The sequence below is a fragment of the Schistocerca nitens genome, chromosome 12 (assembly GCF_023898315.1).
Source record: "Schistocerca nitens isolate TAMUIC-IGC-003100 chromosome 12, iqSchNite1.1, whole genome shotgun sequence".
NCBI lineage: Eukaryota > Metazoa > Arthropoda > Insecta > Orthoptera > Acrididae > Schistocerca > Schistocerca nitens.
Genome location: NC_064625.1, coordinates 122,808,085 through 122,823,345, shown reverse-complemented (window position 1 = coordinate 122,823,345; position 15,261 = coordinate 122,808,085). Strand labels below are relative to the sequence as shown.

At 41.0% G+C, this 15,261-nt stretch overlaps 1 protein-coding gene across 4 annotated transcripts in view; it reads left to right on the top strand.

Annotated features, from left to right (window-relative positions):
* LOC126215247 (neurexin-4) overlaps positions 1–10,431 on the top strand; it is a 198,731-nt gene extending 188,300 nt beyond the window's left edge. The window contains exon 25 of one of the 4 annotated variants that reach the window (XM_049941921.1): positions 10,198–10,431. In XM_049941921.1, coding sequence (XP_049797878.1) covers positions 10,198–10,238 — 41 coding nt within the window. In that variant the 3' untranslated portion in view covers positions 10,239–10,431. Of the gene's footprint in view, positions 1–981; positions 1,392–5,308; positions 5,885–10,170 lie in introns of those variants that run through there. The other 3 variants (XM_049941918.1, XM_049941919.1, XM_049941920.1) reach the window with 3 other exon arrangements.
* Positions 10,432–15,261: the final 4,830 nt, after the last annotated feature.

Here is a 15,261-nt window from a genome sequence, read left to right as displayed (position 1 = left end):
TTTACCTAGTAAAATCATCAGACGATCAATTCCAGTTACAAAATGATCTAGAGAGAATTTCTGTACGGTGCGAAAAGTGGCAGTTAGCACTAAACAGAGAAAAGTGTGAGGTTATCCACATGGGTAGGCGTACTAAAAGAAATCCGATAAATTTTGCGTTCACGATAAATCGCACAAATCTAAGGGCTGTCGGTTCGACTAAATACCTAGGAATTACAATTACGAGCAACTTGAAGTGGAAAGGGCAATAGATAATATTGTGGGGAAGGCGAAACAAAGACTGCGTTTTGTTGGCATAACACTTAGAAGATGCAACAAACCCACTAAAGAGACAGCCTACATTACACTTGTCCGTCCTCTGCTGGAATATTGCTGCGCGGTATGGGATCCTTACCAGGTGGGATTTGTAGTGTAACGACGTATAGATTTTTTATAACCGATTTTCGTTTGATATATGACCATTTGCAGACTTCGTCACCTACGTCAGTTACAACCCACTTCAAAATGATTTATATTCTTTTTAAATTGTCATAGAATGGTTCTTGAACGAAACTGTAAAACTTCAGTTGAATCGTATGCAAAGAATTACATCACTTGAGCCAATTTGTCTTTCGTAAACCTTTTCGATTTAAATTTCGTTTGTTTCTCCTCAGAAATTATATTGACACACGTTATCTTGATTTAATCGATATCAGAATCACACATTGAATAAACCTTTGAGATTCAAAGTTTCGATGAACGCTGTTAGAATTCAATAATCTTGTCAAATATATTATTAATCCGTTCACATAATTCTTCATAAATAAATCCTCAGAACACGTGTTTCAACTTTAGTAGCATTCACTATTTTATTTGCTTACTACACATACAGATGTGAACTTGACCGTTGACAAACTAGGACTGACTTTTCAATAAGATTAAGCTCTATATGACATCATTGTTGTACAAAAAGAGTACAAAAAATTCATTTTTAATTTTTAGAAGCACGACGCAACAACTCGGTTCCAGGATCTTCTGTTGCTCCTTGGCTGTCGACCCGTGACGTATAGCGGCCAGCAATTTCCTCTCTGGTCGCGGCAACGAAGATGCTGTCTCCGTTCGTTGCGCCGCCCTCTCCGTACATGAAACATAAAAAAATACAAAACTTTTAGATAATTCACAGCTATTACAAATATTAAGAAAAATACATAAACAAAACTAGATTAAACTTATAGTCACCTGCAAACTGGGCTGACAGTGGTGGATGGGTGACGCTTAATTTCGTCCCACTACATACCCCACCCACAAGCTCAGTTTGTCAGGTTTTAACCGAAAATAAACTTTTCAATATACAATATTTAACTGTTAATACATTTTCCTCACATTTTACGTACTCTAGAGTCCTTGCTCGTAGATAGATTTATTTTAATACGATATTGTTGTGACTATTTGTCATTTACTCTTAATTGTGCTATTATGGTAATTCATAACCGAATATATGGAGATTACTCCTCTTCATTTAATAGTTGTTAATAAATACTAATTTGGTACGTTCTTTAACGTTGTTACATTAGGACAGAGCGTTCAAATTATGATAAATTAGTTTTAGTTTTATTCACTTACTAGAGTTATTCTTTCCAAAATTGTATATTACTAATAAATTTCTCACAATAACTAATGGTACTATTTACTTAACGTCATTCTTTTCCGTAATGCCTTATTTATGCCTGAGGTCAAGAAGAAATCAAGCAAAACTTTCTTTAGAATCTCGGCACGGCTTTCTTTACCTTCGGACACCTTGTTGGGTAATGGCAATTTATTTAGGATAAACAAGCGAGAGAGTCCCGTTTGGTGTGTTCTATATTAACACTATTACAAATCTCTATTAAAGGCACTCTGCTATGTTCTCGTGAGCCATATAGCTCTGGACGCCCATGGTCCCTAAAATTATTAACCATCCCCTTTGGTTCCTACTATCCGAGTAAATTTAAAATATACAAAATTCCTTTTGACCTAATAGCAAAATTTCTTCCATATAAATCCCCTTTTAGTTATCTTTCTCCTTTTGAAGTACCGGTAGATTATTGTAGAACACTTGTTTAAGCTTCCTGTCATTTCTTTAAAATAACACGTAACTATCATGAAAAACTTCACATGAATAAACTATGAACGCTCTTCCCTATGTAACATATACTAAATATTAACTTATTTAGGAACGAAGGGTTTCATTTGATCAACACTATATAATCCTTTAATGACACCTGATGAAGGTTCCATAAGAAGTAACGCTTTGGGATGTACAATCTTATGTACAACATATGGACCTTCAAAGATAAAGAAGAATTTTCTACAATACTTACTGATCTTCGAACTTTTAGGATGAGATCGTACTAATACAAGATCTCCTACCTGAAATGCGGGTTCTATAGCATGTTGATTATAACTTTTAATTCTCCGTTCAGCATTTTTAACAATCTGTTCGCAAACTTTTTCGTTTGGATAGACAATTCGTAGAATAACTTTTTTCTTTCCTTTACGTAATACGGTAATCTACTAATTAGGACTCGTATTAGCTGACCTTCAATCATTGGTTTTTCAATTAATTTAGCACGGTTTAAATGCCATTCGAAATAATTCCTATAACCTCCCCACCGTTTAGAATATGGAGGAGGGTCTAACAACTCTAAAGTTAAGTGTTGTTGTTTTCCTCTTGACCAATAATTTTGTTTAAACTGCTTAACAAAATCATCCCAGTCCCTAAATTCAGTTCTATGCAGTACTGCCCATTCCGCAGCTTCTGCTTCTAAATGTCCTATTACAAATTGAATCCGTTTTTCATTACTCCATTTAGGAGATAATGAAGTTTCAAAAGCTTTTATAAAGATTATAGGGTGAAGTTCGCCTCCTGGTTTGAATACAGGGAATCGACTTGCTACATTTGAATTTGTCGTTATATCATCCAAACATTCTGCGAGAGAAATAGTTGGATTTTGTTTAGATTGCAGAGACGGAGTTGCATCGGATTGGCTTGCCGTGATTTCTTTATTCGTATTGTTGTCGTCCGAGCTAGCAAATTCGATGCGATTGTTGTCTCTGATTACGTTATTGCTTCTACTACTTGAAATGTTTTCATTATTATCTAATTCCGATGACCGTTTAGTAATTTCCTGTATTCGCATTTCTGTATTGGATACGCGATTAGCTAATATCGATTCTTCACTGTGTTCACGATGTGAACGCTCTGTACCTTCGTCAATGTTATTATCTTTGGCAGTCTCAAGGTTACTGCATATTTCAGTAATTAAAAATTTCATGTTTTCGATTTCGGTATGATCTTTTTCTACTTGATGAGTTAATGTCTCTAATTCTACATTATCTATTGAAGAAATCTCTACAGGTTTGGTAGAGACCTCTTTAATAGATTTCAATAATTCTCTACGAACAGTTTCTGTTTGCATAGAAAATTCATCTCGTAACATATCGTTATTTTTCTGTATTTCATTTACAACTAAGCTATTGACACTATCTAGTCTCTCGGTTAAGTCAGTAATATCGTTTCGCATGCGAGCTTTTTCCTCGCGCGATTCCTGGATATGTTCTTCTAACCTTTTACAATTATCTGCAATCTTATTACTAAGTCCTACTAGTTTTTACTGCATTTCAGCTTTAGAAGACTCTATTTTATCACTTAATTCTCGGCTGGTTTCATTAAGATGTTCCTGTAACCTGTCTGTAGATTTTGTTAGCCGCCGGCCGGAGTGGCCGTGCGGTTCTAGGCGCTACAGTCTGGAGTCGAGCGACCGCTACGGTCGCAGGTTCGAATCCTGCCTCGGGCATGGATGTGTGTGATGTCCTTACGTTAGTTAGGTTTAATTATTTCTAAGTTCTAGGCGACTGATGACCTCAGAAGTTAAGTCGCATAGTGCTCAGAGCCATTTTGTTAGCTCCCCTTTTAGTTCCTCTTTTAATCTAGCAGCAGATTCTTCGTTAGACTGTTTTAATCTAGTAATAGATTCTTCGTTAGACTGTTTTAATTCAGCTAGAAAATCCCCGTTAGATTGTTTTAATTTAGTGATCGCCCTAAAAAGGGATCTCATGCTCCTATCGGACATAGACTGCTCTTCGTCTGACATTTCACTTCCCGACATTATTGTAAGATATTAACTAGTTACACACGCAGACTTGTAGTCAACAATCCTGTAAAAGCACACTCCCTATGTACCACATTCCACTTCCAACTTGAAACAAACTCACCGGACACTAATATTGTAGTTTGTAGTTCTCGGTGATCAGTGTGCTGCTATGGGCTGCAGAAGTAACAGCCGTCGATGCAGCCGCTGAGATGCTGCGACCCCGCTTCCGCAACCGGCAGGACGCTGAGTCGAACACCGGAGACGTCACTGGCTGCAACCACGCCCGGCCCCACCGTCGACAGGCGAACCCCCAGCAACACCTCTAATACCAGCCGGAGGAACGCACCCGAGCTGACGTACTGGGCCTGTTGGTTTAGGAGAAAAAAGGTTGTCGGGGTTTGCAGCGTTCAGCTGCTGCCCAACAGATGCGCCTTCTCGTAGAATAACTGCGTGACCGTACTGCTTGGCTGCGCTCCGTCAGCTGCCCACACCCGCGAAGTCGCCGATGGCTGGTGAAGGCTCCACGAAAACTCGCGTTGACTTCCGAAGGACTCTTGATGTTTTGTTTCGTACCTGTATGCCTTAGTTGCACACAAGTCCTGTTTCTAAGGTCGCCACGGTGTAGTGTAACGACGTATAGATTTTTTATAACCGATTTTCGTTTGATATATGACCATGTGCAGACTTCGTCACCTACGTCAGTTACAATCCACTTCAAAATGATTTATATTCTTTTTAAATTGTCATAGAATGGTTCTTGAACGAAACTGTAAAACATCAGTTGAATCGTATGCAAAGAATTACATCACTTGAGCCAATTTGTCTTTCGTAAACCTTTTCGATTTAAATTTCGTTTGTTTCTCCTCAGAAATTATATTGACACACGTTATCTTGATTTAATCGATATCAGAATCACACATTGAATAAACATTTGAGATTCAAAGTTTCGATGAACGCTGTCAGAATTCAATAATCTTGTCAAATATATTATTAATCCGTTCACATAATTCTTCATAAATAAATCCTCAGAACAAGTGTTTCAACTTTAGTAGCATTCACTATTTTATTTCCTTACTACACATACAGATGTGAACTTGACCGTTGACAAACTAGGACTGACTTTTCAATAAGATTAAGCTCTATATGACATCATTGTTGTACAAAAAGAGTACAAAAAATTCATTTTTAATTTTTAGAAGCACGACGCAACAACTCGGTTCCAGGATCTTCTGTTGCTCCTTGGCTGTCGACCCGTGACGTATAGCGGCCAGCAATTTCCTCTCTGGTCGCGGCAACGAAGATGCTGTCTCCGTTCGTTGCGCCGCCCTCTCCGTACATGAAACATAAAAAATACAAAACTTTTAGATAATTCACAGCTATTACAAATATTAAGAAAAATACATAAACAAAACTAGATTAAACTTATAGTCACCTGCAAACTGGGCTGACAGTGGTGGATGGGTGACGCTTAATTTCGTCCCACTACATACCCCACCCACAAGCTCAGTTTGTCAGGTTTTAACCGAAAATAAACTTTTCAATATACAATATTTAACTGTTAATACATTTTCCTCACATTTTACGTACTCTAGAGTCCTTGCTCTTAGATAGATTTATTTTAATACGATATTGTTGTGACTATTTGTCATTTACTCTTAATTGTGCTATTATGGTAATTCATAACCGAATATATGGAGATTACTCCTCTTCATTTAATAGTTGTTAATAAATACTAATTTAGTACGTTCTTTAACGTTGTTACATTAGGACAGAGCGTTCAAATTATGATAAATTAGTTTTAGTTTTATTCACTTACTAGAGTTATTCTTTCCAAAATTGTATATTACTAATAAATTTCTCACAATAACTAATGGTACTATTTACTTTACGTCATTCTTTTCCCTAATGCCTTATTTATGCCTGAGGTCAAGAAGAAATCAAGCAAAACTTTCTTTAGAATCTCTGCACGGCTTTCTTTACCTTCGGACACCTTGTTGGGTAATGGCAATTTATTTAGGAGAAACAAGCGAGAGAGTCCCGTTTGGTGTGTTCTATATTAACACTATTACAAATCTCTATTAAAGGCACTCTGCTATGTTCTCGTGAGCCATATAGCTCTGGACGCCCATGGTCCCTAAAATTATTAACCATCCCCTTTGGTTCCTACTATCCGAGTAAATTTAAAATATACAAAATTCCTTTTTACCTAATAGCAAAATTTCTTCCATATAAATCCCCTTTTAGTTATCTTTCTCTTTTTGAAGTACCGGTAGATTATTGTAGAACACTTGTTTAAGCTTCCTGTCATTTCTTTAAAATAACACGTAACTATCACGAAAAACTTCACATGAATAAACTATGAACGCTCTTCCCTATGTAACATATACTAAATATTAACTTATTTAGGAACGAAGGGTTTCATTTGATCAACACTATATAATCCTTTAATGATACCTGATGAAGGTTCCATAAGAAGTAACGCTTTGGGATGTACAATCTTATGTACAACATATGGACCTTCAAAGATAAAGAAGAATTTTCTACATTCCTTACTGATCTTCGAACTTTTAGGATGAGATCGTACTAATACAAGATCTCCTACCTGAAATGCGGGTTCTATAGCATGTAGATTATAACTGTTAATTCTCCGTTCAGCATTTTTAACAATCTGTTCGCAAACTTTTTCGTTTGGATAGACAATTCGTAGAATAACATTTTTCTTTCCTTTACATAATACGGTAATCTACTAATTAGAACTCGTATTAGCTGACCTTCAATAATTGGTTTTTCAATTAATTTAGCACGGTTTAAATGCCATTCGAAATAATTCCTATAACCTCCCCACCGTTTAGAATATGGAGGAGGGTCTAACAACTCTAAAGTTAAGTGTTGTTGTTTTCCTCTTGACCAATAATTTTGTTTAAACTGCTTAACAAAATCATCCCAGTCCCTAAATTCAGTTCTATGCAGTACTGCCCATTCCGCAGCTTCTGCTTCTAAATGTCCTATTACAAATTGAATCCGTTTTTCATTACTCCATTTAGGAGATAATGAAGTTTCAAAAGTTTTTATAAAGATTATAGGGTGAAGTTCGCCTCCTGGTTTGAATACAGGGAATCGACTTGCTACATTTGAATTTGTCGTTATATCATCCAAACATTCTGCGAGAGAAATAGTTGGATTTTGTTTAGATTGCAGAGACGGAGTTGCATCGGATTGGCTTGCCGTGATTTCTTTATTCGTATTGTTGTCGTCCGAGCTAGCAAATTCGATGCGACTGTTGTCTCTGATTACGTTATTGCTTCTACTACTTGAAATGTTTTCATTATTATCTAATTCCGATAACCGTTTAGTAATTTCCTGTATTCGCATTTCTGTATTGGATACGCGATTAGCTAATATCGATTCTTCACTGTGTTCACGATGTGAACGCTCTGTACCTTCGTCAATGTTATTATCTTTGGCAGTCTCAAGGTTACTGCATATTTCAGTAATTAAAAATTTCATGTTTTCGATTTCGGTATGATCTTTTTCTACTTGATGAATTAATGTCTCTAATTCTACATTATCTATTGAAGAAATCTCTACAGGTTTGGTAGAGACCTCTTTAATAGATTTCAATAATTCTCTACGAACAGTTTCTGTTTGCATAGAAAATTCATCTCGTAACATATCGTTATTTTTCTGTATTTCATTTACAACTAAGCTATTGACACTATCTAGTCTCTCGGTTAAGTCAGTAATATCGTTTCGCATGCGAGCTTTTTCCCCGCGCGATTCCTGGATATGTTCTTCAAACCTTTTACAATTATCTGCAATCTTATTACTAAGTCCTACTAGTTTTTCCTGCATTTCAACTTTAGAAGACTCTATTTTATCACTTAATTCTCGGCTGGTTTCATTAAGATGTTCCTGTAACCTGTCGGTAGATTTTGTTAGCTCCCCGCCGGCCGAAGTGGCCGCGCGGTTCTGGCGCTGCAGTCTGGAACCGCGAGACCGCTACGGTCGCAGGTTCGAATCCTGCCTCGGGCATGGATGTGTGTGATGTCCTTAAGTTAGTTAGGTTTAACTAGTTCTAAGTTGTAGGGGACTAATGACCTTCAGCAGTTGAGTCCCATAGTGCTCAGAGCCATTTGAACCATTTTGTTAGCTCCCCTTTTAGTTCCTCTTTTAATCTAGCAGCAGATTCTTCGTTAGACTGTTTTAATCTAGTAATAGATTCTTCGTTAGACTGTTTTAATTCAGCTAGAAAATCCCTGTTAGATTGTTTTAATTTAGCGATCGCCCTAAAAAGGGATCTCATGCTCCTATCGGACATAGACTGCTCTTCGTCTGACATTTCACTTCCCGACATTGTTGTAAGATATTAACTAGTTACACACGCAGACTTGTAGTCAACAATCCTGTAAAAGCACACTCCCTATGTACCACACTCCACTTCCAACTTGAAACAAACTCACCGGTCACTAATATTGTAGTTTGTAGGGGTCAACAGAAAGGTCCGATCTTACTCGTCGGCTTTGACCCGTGACGTAAGCGTGTTGTGGTGTCTGACGTCATTACGGCGCGGAAAACCTAATACATGGTTTGATGTACTCTTGTTTAAAGAACATGTATACATAATATGAAGCAATTTGATGAACATATTGATCTGTAGCGTAGCCCACTTGAGGTTAGGTTGGGAGTTTTTTTTTTTTGAATGCGGCCGCGGCAGCGGCCGCCTATGATTCGAAAATATTGATTTGACACTAATGAAGCCTGTGGGGGGATGGGGGGGCACTGCAGACTCCCCCCACCGCATAACGACATATTTAGTTTCTCCCCACCCAAAAACCCCCAATTTCCCACGCTTGTCCCGTTACAGTCATTAGGCTTTTTGTGAAACTTGTGTATTTCAGTGTTTACAATACGTATTCGATGTTTTTATATCCGCCATATTGGAATTGTTGTTTATGGTCGTTTCCGCGGTATTTGTGACGTCATGGGTCAAAGCCGACGGGTAAGATCGGACGCTTCTGTATTTCCGTTTGTAGTTCTCGGTGATCAGTGTGCTGCTATGGGCTGCAGAAGTAACAGCCGTCGATGCAGCCGCTGAGATGCTGCGACCCCGCTTCCGCAACCGGCAGGACGCTGAGTCGAACACCGGAGACGTCACTGGCTGCAACCACGCCCGGCCCCACCGTCGACAGGCGAACCCCCAGCAACACCTCTAATACCAGCCGGAGGAACGCACCCGAGCTGACGTACTGGGCCTGTTGGTTTAGGAGAAAAAAGGTTGTCGGGGTTTGCAGCGTTCAGCTGCTGCCCAACAGATGCGCCTTCTCGTAGAATAACTGCGTGACCGTACTGCTTGGCTGCGCTCCGTCAGCTGCCCACACCCGCGAAGTCGCCGATGGCTGGTGAAGGCTCCACGAAAACTCGCGTTGACTTCTGAAGGACTCTTGATGTTTTGTTTCGTACCTGTATACCTTAGTTGCACACAAGTCCTGTTTCTAAGGTCGCCACGGTGTAGTGTAACGACGTATAGATTTTTTATAACCGGTTTTCGTTTGATATATGACCATGTGCAGACTTCGTCACCTACGTTTATATTCTTTTTAAATTGTCATAGAATGGTTCTTGAACGAAACTGTAAAACATCAGTTGAATCGTATGCAAAGAATTACATCACTTGAGCCAATTTGTCTTTCGTAAACCTTTTCGATTTAAATTTCGTTTGTTTCTCCTCAGAAATTATATTGACACACGTTATCTTGATTTAATCGATATCAGAATCACACATTGAATAAACCTTTGAGATTCAAAGTTTCGATGAACGCTGTCAGAATTCAATAATCTTGTCAAATATATTATTAATCCGTTCACATAATTCTTCATAAATAAATCCTCAGAACACGTGTTTCAACTTTAGTAGCATTCACTATTTTATTTGCTTACTACACACACAGATGTGAACTTGACCGTTGACAAACTAGGACTGACTTTTCAATAAGATTAAACTCTATATGACATCATTGTTGTACAAAAAGAGTACAAAAAATTCATTTTTAATTTTTAGAAGCACGACGCAACAACTCGGTTCCAGGATCTTCTGTTGCTCCTTGGCTGTCGACCCGCGACGTATAGCGGCCAGCAATTTCCTCTCTGGTCGCGGCAACGAAGATGCTGTCTCCGTTCGTTGCGCCGCCCTCTCCGTACATGAAACATAAAAAATACAAAACTTTTAGATAATTCACAGCTATTACAAATATTAAGAAAAATACATAAACAAAACTAAATTAAACTTATAGTCACCTGCAAACTGGGCTGACAGTGGTGGATGGGTGACGCTTAATTTCGTCCCACTACAGATTGACGGAGGACATCGAAAAAGTGCAAAGAAGGGCAGGTCGTTTCGTGTTATCGCGCAATAGGGGCGAGAGTGTCACTGATATGATACGCGAGTTGGGGTGGCAGTCACTGAAACAAAGGCGGATTTTTTTGCGGCGAGATCAAGTTACGAAATTTCAATGACCAACTTTCTCTTTCGAATCCGTAAATATTTTGTTGACACCCACCTACGTAGGGAGAAATGATCATCATAATAAAATAAGAGAAATCAGAGCTCGAACGGAAAGATTTAGGTGTTCCTTTTTCCCACGCCCCAATCGAGAGTGGAATGGTAGAGAAGTAGCATGAAAATGGTTCGATCAACCCTCTGCCACGCACATAAGTGTGAATTGCAGAGTAACGATGTAGATGCAGATGACTCTCAAGCACAACAACTGCTTGTAGCTTCACTCCTCCATGGCTATCCCGTTCGTGCCGAGGCCTATCACATGCTGAAATCATCGCGTGGTGTTATTTACACTAGGCTGTTCCATGGTGTGATCGAGACAGAAATCCAAACGTACCTCTCTGATCAGGGCGTCATTGCAGTCCATTGGGTGATGAAAGAGGTAGGTGCATCCCTAGTGCCCGCACGCACTCTTTTTCTTACATTTGATAGAGTATTGCTTCCATCAAAAATCAAAGCAGGCTATGAAGTTATCACGGTCCAATCTTACATTCTAACCCCAATGCGCTGCTACCTGTGTCATCGTTACAACTCACGAGAGTGATTGCCTCCCTCCCCATTGCATCAATTGTAATGGCAGCCATGCAGCCTCGTCCTGGGATTGTCCCATGTATGTAATAGCGAATACCCTGTTCAAGAATCACAAGAGCAGGAGGTATACTTGGAAAAGGCCGGGAGATACGGGAAGATTTCAATTACACTCCTGGAAATGAAAAAAAGAACACATTGACACCGGTGTGTCAGACCCACCATACTTGCTCCGGACACTTCGAGAGGGCTGTACAAGCAATGATCACACGCACGGCACAGCGGACACACCAGGAACCGCGGTGTTGGCCGTCGAATGGCGCTAGCTGCGCAGCATTTGTGCACCGCCGCCGTCAATGTCAGCCATTTTGCCGTGGCATACGGATTTCCATCGCAGTCTTTAACACTGGTAGCATGCCGCGACAGCGTGGACGTGAACCGTATGTGCAGTTGACGGACTTTGAGCGAGGGCGTATAGTGGGCATGCGGGAGGCCGGGTGGACGTACCGCCGAATTGCTCAACACGTGGGGCGTGAGGTCTCCACAGTACATCGATGTTGTCGCCAGTGGTCGGCGGAAGGTGCACGTGCCCGTCGACCTGGGACCGGACCGCAGCGACGCACGGATGCACGCCAAGACCGTAGGATCCTACGCAGTGCCGTAGGGGACCGCACCGCCACTTCCCAGCAAATTAGGGACACTGTTGCTCCTGGGGTATCGGCGAGGACCATTCGCAACCGTCTCCATGAAGCTGGGCTGCGGTCCCGCACACCGTTAGGCCGTCTTCCGCTCACGCCCCAACATCGTGTAGCCCGCCTCCAGTGGTGTCGCGACAGGCGTGAATGGAGGGACGAATGGAGACGTGTCGTCTTCAGCGATGAGAGTCGCTTCTGCCTTGGTGCCAATGATGGTCGTATGCGTGTTTGGCGCCGTGCAGGTGAGCGCCACAATCAGGACTGCATACGACCGAGGCACACACGGCCAACACCCGGCATCATGGTGTGGGGAGCGATCTCCTACACTGGCCGTACACCACTGGTGATCGTCGAGGGGACACTGAATAGTGCACGGTACATCCAAACCGTCATCGAACCCATCGTTCTACCATTCCTAGACCGACAAGGGAACTTGCTGTTCCAACAGGACAATGCACGTCCGCATGTATCCCGTGCCACCCAACGTGCTCTAGAAGGTGTAAGTCAACTACCCTGGCCAGCAAGATCTCCGGATCTGTCCCCCATTGAGCATGTTTGGGACTGGATGAAGCGTCGTCTCACGCGGTCTGCACGTCCAGCACGAACGCTGGTCCAACTGAGGCGCCAGGTGGAAATGGCATGGCAAGCCGTTCCACAGGACTACATCCAGCATCTCTACGATCGTCTCCATGGGAGAATAGCAGCCTGCATTGCTGCGAAAGGTGGATATACACTGTACTAGTGCCGACATTGTGCATGCTCTGTTGCCTGTGTCTATGTGCCTGTGGTTCTGTCAGTGTGATCATGTGATGTATCTGACCCCAGGAATGTGTCAATAAAGTTTCCCCTTCCTGGGACAATGAATTCACGGTGTTCTTATTTCAATTTCCAGGAGTGTAGATTACATCATGGTCAGACAGAGATTCCGAAATCAGATACTGGATTGTCAGGCGTACCCAGGAGCAGATATAGACTCAGATCACAATATAGTAGTGATGAAGAGTAGGCTGAAGTTCAAGACATTAGTCGGGAAGAATCAATACGCAAAGAAGTGGGATACGGAAGTACTAAGGAATGACGAGATACGTTTGAAGTTCTCTAACGCTATAGATACAGCAATAAGGAATAGCGCAGTAGGCAGTACAGTTGAAGAGGAATGGACATCTCTAAAAAGGGCCATCACAGAAGTTGGGAAGGAAAACATAGGTACAAAGAAGGTAGCTGCGAAGAAACCGTGGGTAACAGAAGAAATACTTCAGTTGATTGATGAAAGGAGGAAGTACAAACATGTTCTGGGAAAATCAGGAATACAGAAATACAAGTCGCTGAGGAATGAAACAAATAGGAAGTGCAGGGAAGCTAAGACGAAATGGCTGCAGGAAAAATGGGAAGACATCGAAAAAGATATGATTGTCGGAAGAACAGGTTCAGAATACAGGAAAGTCAAAACAACCTTTGGTGACATTAAAAGCAACGGTGGTAACATTAAGAGTGCAACGGGAATTCCACTGTTAAATGCAGAGGAGAGAGCAGATAGCTGGAAAGAATACATTGAAAGCCTCTATGAGGGTGAAGATATGTCTGATGTGATAGAAGAAGAAACAGGAGTCGATTTAGAAGAGATAGGGGATCCAGTATTAGAATCGGAATTTAAAAGAGCTTTGGAGGACTTACGGTCAAATAAGGCAGAAGGGATAGATAACATTCCATCAGAATTTCTAAAATCATTGGGGGAAGTGGCAACAAAACGACTATTCACTTTGGTGTGTAGAATATATGAGTCTGGCGATATACCATCTGACTTTCGGAAAAGCATCATCCACACAATTCCGAAGACGGCAAGAGCTGACAAGTGCGAGAATCACCGCACAATCAGCTTAACAGCTCATGCATCAAAGCTGCTTACAAGAATAATATACAGAAGAATGGAAAAGAAAATTGAGAATGCACTAGGTGACGATCAGTTTGGCTTTAGGAAAAGTAAAGGGACGAGAGAGGCAATTCTGACATTACGGCTAATAATGGAAGCAAGGCTAAAGAAAAATCAAGACACTTTCATAGGATTTGTCGACCTCGAAAAAGCGTTTGACAATATAAAATGGTGCAAGCTGTTCGAGATTCTGAAAAAAGTAGGGGTAAGCTATAGTGAGAGACGGGTCATATACAATATGTACAACAACGAAGAGGGAATAATAAGAATGGACGATCAAGAACGAAGTGCTCGTATTAAGAAGGGTGTAAGACAGGGCTGTAGCCTTTCGCCCCTACTCTTCAATCTGTACATCGAGGAAGCAATGATGGAAATAAAAGAAACGTTCAGGAGTGGAATTAAAATACAAGGTGAAAGGATATCAATGATACGATTCGCTGATGACATTGCTATCCTGAGTGAAAGTGAAGAAGAATTAAATGATCTGCTGAACGGAATGAACAGTCTAATGAGTACACAGTATGGTTTGAGAGTAAATCGGAGAAAGACGAAGGTAATGAGAAGTAGTAGAAATGAGAACAGCGAGAAACTTAACATCAGGATTGATGGTCACGAAGTCAATGAAGTTAAGGAATTCTGCTACCTAGGCAGTAAAATAACCAATGACGGACGGAGCAAGGAGGACATCAAAAGCAGACTCGCTATGGCAAAAAAGGCATTTCTGGCCAAGAGAAGTCTACTAATATCAAATACCGGCCTTAATTTGAGGAAGAAATTTCTGAGGGTGTACGTCTGGTGTACAGCATTGTATGGTAGTGAAGAAACCTGGACTGTGGGAAAACCGGAACAGAAGAGAATCGAAGCATTTGAGATGTGGTGCTACAGACGAATGTTGAAAATTAGGTGGACTGATAAGGTAAGGAATGAGGAGGTTCTACGCAGAATCGGAGAGGAAAGGAATATGTGGAAAACACTGATAAGGAGAAGGGACAGGATGATAGGACATCTGCTAAGACATGAGGGAATGACTTCCATGGTACTAGAGGGAGCTGTAGAGGGCAAAAACTGTAGAGGAACACAGATTGGAATACGTCAAGCAAATAATTGAGGACGTGGGTTGCAAGTGCTACTCTGAGATGAAGAGGTTAGCACAGGAAAGGAATTTGTGGCGGGCCGCATCAAACCAGTCAGTAGACTGATGACTAAAAAAAAAAAAAAATGTTGATGAACGGGCTGTCCAGAGGAACTGGATGAAGGAAAAGGTGCCTTAACCTGTTGTTTGCAAGTTGGTGGCTAGTTGGAAACCATCCGGCACTTACAGTACTGTTCTTGCTACACAGCGGACGTGGCCACGCAGACATTCGACCTCAAATCCTGCACCGCAATTGTAAAGTCACGCAGTGTCATGGTAGCATCCGTGTTTCCTTCTCCTCCAGCTGT